Below are 9,925 nucleotides of genomic sequence, written 5' to 3' on the forward strand. Positions count from 1 at the left end.
GAGCCCGTGCAATTTCGAGACATGTGTGTGGATCATTATAAGCTACATTTAAAACATCTTTCTAACAATATGCATTTCATAACAAACGGTGTCAAACGCTTTTCGTGGTGCAACTCGCCTGATCCAAGTCAACGTGTCCCTTTAACCACCAGAACTTGAATTCGATACTCTAACCCACTCGACCATAACACTCTGTAATATACCTTTAACATTTACGTTTGATTATGCTAACGGTTTATTCAGTCAACCATATGCATATGTTGCTAAGGGGCATAATACTCATGAATCACAATAACAATAAATCATCGTCTGCATTTTTTCTGCTTCTTTTCATTTTTTTTGTATTAATTGGAAAACCTGTCCACGTGGTAAACGAAGGGAAGACAAAGAAGTCCCTTGCCCGACCATTGCATTTTCTGGTTCGACGATTCTTGCTATGACTATTAAACCCACGCATTGTCAAAGTGGTTGCCTTTTTTCCGTTTGCTTACTGCCTCCGTCTTTCTCGATGTTCGTATCCACTTGGCTGCTTGTGTGGTACACATCTAAAGCAGTTGTTGTATTAAATGTCAGTCTGCTGCAAAGACTCTACTGGACCGAAACGTCAGGCTTTTAAGTATTTTTAGGGGGTTAGTGCAGCGGCGATGTTTTGTTAGCTACGGAAATTAAAACCGTTTATCTAGTTTGAGGAGCTAGATTCTTTTGGATAATACTTAACCTGAGGATACCAGATGTGTTGGAAGGCGGTTTACTCAGTGGCGGTATGTAACTATGAATGAATAAATAACTAGAAAATAAAAATAAAATGTTCGTGTTTTTTGTGATTTTCATGTTGAACTATGACTTTTTGGGCATGGTACAATCACAACGACCAATTTTGCAACATGGCGGATTTCAGAATCGTTGAAACGTAAACGGAAAGAAATGGAATGTTTTTTTTTTGAGGTATTATACATGATTGGTATAGTCACATACAGTGTTCATGTTTTATATGAACAACCATGTGAACGATTTGTTAAAAATGTGAAAATGTGACTTTTATTCGTTAATAGTGTGAGTCATGATAAAAAAAATGAAAATCAATGCACAATTCGTAGCATGTACACACACAAATGTTCAGATAACTTTCCGTATCACGCCACCACAACATTTTCACTCATTTTACAAAATAGGATATCTCATTGAGGTAAATTAGATACTATATTATATCATATCGAATGAACAAATGATGGCGTGATACGGAAACTTTTTTCCAATTAATGTTCACCTACTCCTGGGGCTGAAACAGGGTTACCCCTTCACAGTCCATATACGGATAGCTCTACCAATTTGTACATGTCTACGTGCCATTGTCAAGGGCGCAAGTGTCATGACCGGGATTCGAACCCACACTCTGCTGCTAGTTATCCTTGCTTGCTATCCTTATTTGTTTTCCCATTTAGGTTGGTACAATGAGAAAGTCGCGCCACTCCACGTTGCTGAAATTGTTATTCATACTCGTTTTTGTCATTTCCACGATAAGTAAGTCAGTCAAAATTTTGTATCTTCATTTTCATCATTTATTTCGTTCAATTTAGTAATTGGAAATTGTTGGAAACTTATAAGTTCTGGCTTGGGTTGAAGCATATAAATTACTCTAACTATCTAAATGTCAAGTCAAACTTTAAATTATTATTTATCAATTTTTGTCTACTGGTTATTTGTCCGAAAATGCTATTTTTTGAAAAACTCAATGCTTATAATTAAAAAAAATTATTGGTGCGAATGTTTTTTATTTAGGGGTTGAACAACAAAAATTTGACAGAAGTGGGACTACAACCAACGACCTCTGGATTAAAGTGCCAGTGCTCAACCAACAGAGCTATTTTTGTTGGTTGTCTCCCTATTATTCCAAAAACTTTGTTCGCTGGTGATTTTTTATTTTACATAAATAATAAATATTCTCGCACATTCTGTAAATTGACCATGCGTTTTTTTTATTGTATGTTGGTTTTATTCTTATTTTAAAGTGTACGTTACAGTGTGTTTTTTTAAGTTAATTTTGTTTTGATGTATTCTTATTATACGGACGTTACAGTGTCCGTTTTGTAAATAGTTAACTGTTTGTTGTGTTTTTGTATTTTTACAGTATACGTTACAGTCCACGTTTTTTAAGTTAATTTGTTTTGTTGTGCTTTTATTTTACAGTGAACGTTCAGTGTCTTTTTTTGTTTAGCTAATTCGTTATGTTGTGTTCTTTATTTTACAGTGTACGTTACAGTTTGGTCAAACTTTGCCCTCAACCTAAACACAGTTGTTGTGGAGATACCATTCGGCCGAGATGAGATAGCAAACAGATCGAACGTAAGCGCGATAGTTCTCACCACCACAAATGCAGGCTTTCTCGACTTAACAGAAAACATGTTGGAGAGTATAAGGCGAACGGGTTCACGTCCAAACATCACCGTGATCGCCGAAGACGACAAGTCGTTTCAGACTTTATCAAGGCGAGCCAAAACCCAACCTGGTCTTCGCGTGCAGAAGACCAACTCTGGAGTCACGACTTCGGACAAACTTATGGTTAATACTGCCATCTACAACAGACTGGTGAATAAGCGCCCTGCTTACCTTCTCTCATTACTAGAGAAAGGGAACCACGTTCTATTTGTTGATGTGGACACATACTGGTTCCACGACCCGCTGAAAAACCTTAAATGGGACTTCGATTTTGCGCTTCACAACGAGTTCACTCCACCAACTTATGGTTTCTGCGATGGATTTGTCTTCTACCGGCCAACGGAAAACACCATTCGATTCGTTAAGGAATGGGTTTACTTATTGGCGACCACAGACAAGGAAACACCCGACCAGAAAGTTATGAATCGCTTGATACTTAGCAAGAAGTTCCCCTTAAAGATTGGTGTCCTCCTTGCGAGCCAGTTTCCGGACGGATTCAAGTACTTCAAGACGAAAGGATGGAGGAATAAGAATAACAATACGATTGCAGTCCATCTTAGCTATCTCTACGGACACCAGGAGAAGTTAGAGCATCTTAAGAACCAAAGTTTGTGGTTATTGTGATGACTCTATGCAATGTTCATTTATTTTATTTTATTTTATTTTTATACTTGTTTGGGGGAGTGTTGTTTGTTTTTTTGTTTGTTGTTTTCTTGTTTTTGTTTTTTTAATTTCCATTCATAAAACAGATAGTTTTAATTCATGATAGACAAGGAATTACAAGTTACAGTATACATGTCGTATCATTTTTAATAAGAAAATATTACAAGACATCGGTATGAATGGGGGTGAGCTATAGAGAAGGATACGGCCTTCTGTAGAGGAGCACCCAAGACTGTTGTCATAACAAACAAAGGGTAGCAGTTAAGAATAAACAAAATATTTCAGTTCAATTCAATTAATCTTTATTATATCAAAAAAGGGTAATTCAAAAGCTCACATAAAAAAAATAAAAAAATAAACACTAAAATAAAAGAACAGTAGAAACCTCAGCTGCAAAAATCACAATCTTTCAAGCACAGACAATAACAAAGTTAAACTGAAAATAAATATTGACTAGCTGCGCTGTGGGTAAAATTAAGTTACCACAATAATTATTGCTTAAATTGCGTTAATACAATATTTTCACATGAGAATACACATAGGCCTACAGACAGTAACTTATTTTGGGGTCTTTTTCACACTCAAAATGCTGGTACCACAAAAGTAGGTGAAGAATGTTTAGGTTGGGTGATATTAGTTAAATTTGACCTTCGCCAAATTTATATAAAGCCAAATTATTGTTGCGAGTCCCCCGAATTATGCATGAGCAATGCCACTTGCATGTTCGTTGATTTCGCCACCGGAAACGACCTTGGAATTTATAATTACCATACGTTACTCATGATGGTCGCTAATTCTGTTGAGAAATGGATGAATTAAGAGCTAATGGGCTTCGTGAAACGAGTGCTTTCCGCTATAAGCAACCATCAGCAACAGCTTGGTGTCGGCATTCATAAAACAACAATGCCCTTTTATGCCCAGCTGCCGCCATTTCTTTTATCCTTCAAACTGCCTTCTCAGTTTGTATGGTTTAATGGTGGACGCAATACTATGAAACTATCAAACCCCTTTATGAAAGCACTTTAGCAAGAGTCCCTTGCTATTTGTAGCATGGTTGTAAAAAAATAATAATAATAATGTTCCTCGTTTGAAAGGACACAAAATTACTTCTACTTTCCTTGCTAAAATTAAAGGCAGTGGACACTATTGGTAATTAATCGAAATAATTATTTTCATAAAACCTTACTTGGAAACAAGTAATGGGGAGAGATTTATAGCATAAAACATTGTGAGAAACTCTGAAGTAACGTAGTTTTCGAGAAAGAAGTAAATTTCCACGAATTTGGTTTCGACACCTCAGATTTAGAATTTGAGATCTCGAAATCAAGCATCTAAAAGCACACAACTTCGTGTGACAGGGGTGTTTTTTCTTTCATATTTATCTCGCAACTCCGACGACCAATCGAGCTAAAATTTCCACAGGTTTGTTATTTTATGCATATGTTGAGATACACCAACTGTGAAGATTGGTCTTTGACAATTACCAATAGTGTCCACTGCCTTTAAACAAGGGACCCCAATTACATTGATATTTTGTACCACCTGTGTTATGTTTGTGAATGTCTGCTATGTTTTATGCCATTCTTGAGACATGGTGAACACCATACGATGACACAATAGGTTTGGGTTAAATATACACCCAAAAACACAACAGTGCCCTCCTATATGCCTACTGTAAACCATCAACAAAGCTAGTTGATTGTTTTATGATCGTTGACTTCTCTGCTATGCCATTTGGAAATATTATGGTTAAACACTATACGATGACACAATAGGTTTGGGTTAAATGTGTCTGTAATACACACCCAAACACAACAGTGCACTTCTATAGTAATTGTCAACCATGTCTCAAAATGGCTAATTGTTTTGGAAATTTTTTGACTGCCTGTTGTGAATGTCTGCTATGTTGGGTTGTGTCTGTATACACCCCCAAACACAGCAGTGCCATTCTATCATACAAGCTATTTAAAGGCAGTGGACACTACTAGTAATTACTCAAAAAAATTATTAGCATAAAACCTTACTTAGTACGAGTAATGAGGAGAGGTTGATGGTATAATTGTTGTGAGAAACGACTCCCTCTGAAGTGACATAGCTTTCGAGAAAGAAGTAATTTTCCACGAATTTGATTTCTCGTAATCAACCATCTAAACGCACACAACTTCGTGTGACAAGGGTGTTTTTTCTTTCATTATTATCTCGCAACTTCGACGACCAATTGAGCTAAATTTTTCACAGGTTCGTTATTTCATGCATATGTTGAGATACACCAAGTGAGGAGACTTGTCTTTGAGAATAACCAATAGTGTCCAGTGTCTTTAACTGTATTATGATCTTGTTATGTTATATGCCATTTGGAGATCATGGTTTGACACAATACTTTGTATGCAATCTAATTGGTTTTAAAACTAGCTATTTTTTTTGCGACTTTGAAAGTCCGTTTTGTAATGTATGCAACTGATATCAATTACAACTGTATTTATTAACATATTTTATGAGAAAGGTATTAATGGTGGAATAGTAATGACTACATGAAAAATATCAATTTTCTAATATGAAAACTTGTACCGCCTATATTATAAGTATTAAATCTTAAAGGCACTGGACACTATTGGTAAAAGTAGTTTAAAGTAACTGTTAGCACAAAAACTTACTTAGTGATAAGCAAGGGGGAGCTGTTGATAGTATAAAACATTGTGAGAAATGGCTCCCTCTTAAGTAACGCAGTTTTTAAGATAGAAATAATTTCTCAGAAAGAAATAATTTCTCACTCAAACAGTTTAAAAAAATTTAGGTCTGAAGCAATTTATTGCCATCTGAGGGCAAACAAACGTGTGTTTTTTTATTTTTTATTTTTTTATTTTTTACTTTCCACACATGGAGTACACTGTTAGAAACGTCGAGACCAAACCGGCTCTTTTCAGAGCCACCACTCCTTCAAAAGAGTTTTTACCCATGGTTGTACCCGCAAGTTTACTATTCATATTTATATTTGTAGTTGCTCTTAAGGGTGTGTTTTCTTTCATTATTCTCTTGCAACTTCAATGATCAACATTTTGTACATGTACACATTTAAAAAAAAAAAAAAAAAAAAAAAAAAAAAAAAAAAAAAAGTGGAAATGAAATAAACAGGGGAAAAATGGTCTTCAGCAAAAAATAAAGTTCGGAAAATACAATTATACCATAGGTGTACAACGCCATGAGTTTGAACGAAGGGTTTATATTACTAGTGAATTTATGACTTCAAATTGTCGATTTTTTAGCAAAGGTGTCTTAAATGAGAACTATGAAATCATTTTGATATTTTCTCATAGCTTGATGTTATACTTGTTGAATATTTTGATAAATTGAACGATTCGTTTAACTACGATGACCCAAATGACTTCAAATGTTTATTTTGTAATAACTCACAGTCGAATTCCCTGTCAATTTCAAACACTTTTTGCTATTAACTGAATTCCGAATTAATACTTAAATCAACACAAAACATAAAGCAGTGTTGTGTATATATAGTTTGTTGTATTTAAATTGGATCTTTTACTTAGATTTTTACTGTTTAAAGGCAGTGGACAGTGGACACTATTGGTAATTACTCAAAATAATTATTAGCATAAAACCTTACTTGGTATCGAGTAATAGAGAAAGGTTGGTAGTATAAAACATTGTAAAAAATGGCTCCCTCTGAAGTGGAGTAGTTTTCGAGAAAGAAGTAATTTTCCACGAATTTTATTTCGAGACCTCAAGTTTAGAATTTGAGGTCTCGAAATCAAGCATCTGATCAAAGCACACAACTCCGTGTGACAAAGGTGTTTTTTCTTTCATTATTATCTCGCAACTTCGACGACCGATTGAGCTCAAATTTTAACAGGTTTGTTATTTTCAGCATATGTTGAGATACGCCAACTGTGAAGACTCGTCTTTGACAATTACCAATAGTGTACACTGTCTTTGATAAAAACACGAATGAACATATGTCTATCTTCTTTAGTTATATACGGTTGTACAATATGGAATATATTATGTCTTGTAATACAAAAATTGTCGTTTTACTCTTTACGAAAATGTTTAATGTTTATACGAAAATGCCGGGGGTTGGTTCTGCAGGGGGCGCTTAATAAATCTAGGTATTTTTTTTATATTAATCACATCATTTTTATTTTGTTCCCTTCTTTCTCATGAAGACAACTGGGTGTTCCAGTCGAAACGTTAAGTTCGTTACACGTGCTAAGCTGCTCTTTCAAAGCATTATATAGTGCCCTGAGTTTCGATGTGTACCTGCAATTCGAAATTGCAAGCCTTAATGGGTTTGGGGTCTTTTACGACCCAAAACACCATGTTGAAAGTTCACATACTTACATCAAACTATAAAAGGTTTTACGATAATCCCCTAAAATAAAACTTGCTGAGGTGCTGCAGAAATTTGAAAATTTGTAAAACAATGTCCGGAAATAATTTACGCAACCCTCATGAAAAACATTGCTATGAGTTTTTCACTGGCTTTCTCAAAAACTTAACGACAAATGAAGCTAAACTTCTGCAGTTAAATTATATCACATACATCTACATTCACGAGTTGGGATAATGTCATGTCCAAAAACTTGTACAAAAGGTATCAAATCCCCTTAAAGGGTATGTACTTTTTCCTAACAAAAAACACAATGTCTACAGATTTACACTAAACTTACACAGTTTGAAGATCATGATAGTAGAAAGCGTCCCTTAAAATTTTACTTACTGAGGTGCTGTAGTTTTTGAGAAATGAGTAAAAGTAATAATTTTCATCTCAGTTTTAGCATGTAAAACCGTATTAACCAGTTATGCTATGGTTTTGGTATAATATCATAACTGGTTAAGGGGATTTTACATGCTAAAATAATTTTGGTCTCATGAGACCAACATTATTTTGTGACTTGTGTTACTCATTTCTCAAAAATTACACAACCTTAGTTAGTAATATTCGAAGGGAAGCTTTCCACTATCATTATCTTCAAACCCTGTACGTTTAATGTAAATCTATGGACATTTTTAAAAAGTACCTGAATCCTTTAATGCGTGTATGTATTATTTTATACGGTCTACAACTGATGCTATATGGGGATCAAAGCACTGTGTCCAAAATGGAGGTGAAAAATATCTCCACCATCAAATGAACAAAGGACAACAACTAAACCAAAAAAAACATGCTTCCTTCCGAAATGTTCGTAGTTTATATTGTTTGGTTTCGTACCAAGCCCATTGAATTTCCATCTAACCCATAGTTCCGGATAGTTGACGTTGTAAAGCCGAAATATTTTCTATTTTCCAGAATAATTTATAGTTTCGGTTGAAATCTCTACTTGTGGCTGGTGTGGGCGGGTAGAGGTTATTCACATGTCCTACATTAAATCTGACAATAGATGGTCACACATCGCTGCTCTGGTGGTAGTGATGAAGCGACGGGCGGGAAAAGCTCTTTGTGGTTTCCGGAGCGCAATTGTGTGACGAACAAAGTCTGTGCTGTGGACCGGTTGTGTTTGCTGCCGCCAGCGTCTCAAAAATCTGTCATTGAAAGGACTACTATGGGCGTATTCAATTACCTTCCCTGGGTCGACCCAGGTCTACCTCCGGTAAGTTCGAATAGCTTTGACGTCATTCCAGGGGCTCACCCGGGTCAGCCGCGGAGTGGGTGACTTGGGGGTTGGCCCAGGTGCATGACGCCACTACGAGAGAGTGAGTGATCATTCGATTAGCTCTTGTCAGGGGATCACCCGAGTGAGCACCGCAGGGGTAGACCCAGGGAAGCTAATCGAGGTTTAGCCTGAACATCTCACGCCACACACTTCGGCGCTCGTGAATAACGCCCGTGAACGGCAGGCCGGCATTTTGACCTACATTTGTTTCACATAGAGATACGTAATCAAATTCTACACCAACATTATCATAATCATAAAAACTGACTTGGTAACAAGCAACGGAGAGCTGTTGATAGTATAAAACATTGTAAGAAACGGCTCCCTCTAAAGTAACGTAGTTTTTGAGAAAGAAGTAATTTTCCACTGCTTGTTATCAATTAACCTTTTATGCTAACAATTATTTTGAGTTATTACCAATAGCGTCAAGTACCTCACCGTATTGTATATACATTGTTTAAAAAGGCAAAACACTATTCTTGACTATGTTGATGTTAGTTCCATTATCAAAATGTACAGGAGGACACATTTCTTTCAAAATACCAAGTGTTGGATTTCATCTCGTGAACATGTCAAAATGCACTCAAACATATCAGGTCAATATTTACAATGCCAGCTGTACGATCCCCGAACACTGTAAAAATTGCGTAAAATGTTAAAGTCTCTGGAATGATGTGATTTTTAGTACCAATAATAGAAGGCAAATGAGAAGGCATTGATTATAAAATACAGACTCTTCGATTTAGATAATATGTACGGCAATGGACAGGCATATATATTAATAATAATTGTATGTTAAAAGACAAGCAAAATGTGCAAACAGTGCGTCCGACCTTCCTATCGGGATAACTGAGAGTGAAACCAGACGCTTTCTGTCTGTTCACACCCCAAACATTTTTGCTTTGCTGAGATAGAACAGCGAGCCATTCCATCAGATTTGTTTTTCAAAACGTAAGCCTAACTACATCTTTTCAGAACTCCTTGCCTCGTTTTTTCCCTCCACCCTACAATCTAAACCTATTTTAAGAGGAGTATCAATTCCAACCCATATTATGCTTCCTTGAGTTTTGTTCTAACCTACTGACATCATGATTTATAAAGTCATGGTCATTATTTTACAAAAACACAACATATCGGTATGGTCACAAAATAATGAC

The 9,925-nt window shown here is 35.9% G+C and overlaps 1 protein-coding gene across 1 annotated transcript; it reads left to right on the forward strand.

The window, feature by feature from the left end:
* Positions 1-536: 536 nt before the first annotated feature.
* Positions 537-6,141, forward strand: LOC139951693 (uncharacterized). Its single transcript, XM_071950719.1, has 3 exons — positions 537-761; positions 1,443-1,521; positions 2,249-6,141. Exons 1-3 carry the CDS (start codon positions 732-734, stop codon positions 3,058-3,060), a joined length of 921 nt encoding a protein of 306 aa, XP_071806820.1. The 5' UTR covers positions 537-731; the 3' UTR covers positions 3,061-6,141.
* The last annotated feature ends 3,784 nt before the right edge of the window (positions 6,142-9,925 follow it).

This window comes from Asterias amurensis, chromosome 19 (genome assembly GCF_032118995.1).
Source record: "Asterias amurensis chromosome 19, ASM3211899v1".
NCBI classification, from domain to species: Eukaryota; Metazoa; Echinodermata; class Asteroidea; order Forcipulatida; family Asteriidae; genus Asterias; species Asterias amurensis.

Bases quoted from the DNA above. Each gene is read 5' to 3' on its own strand.
- LOC139951693 (XM_071950719.1), top strand. From the start codon at position 732: ATGTGTTGGAAGGCGGTTTACTCAGTGGCG. The intron at 762-1,442 runs GTATGTAACTAT...TTTCCCATTTAG, and splicing joins AGGCGGTTTACTCAGTGGCG to GTTGGTACAATGAGAAAGTC. The intron at 1,522-2,248 runs GTAAGTCAGTCA...TTTATTTTACAG, and splicing joins TTTTGTCATTTCCACGATAA to TGTACGTTACAGTTTGGTCA.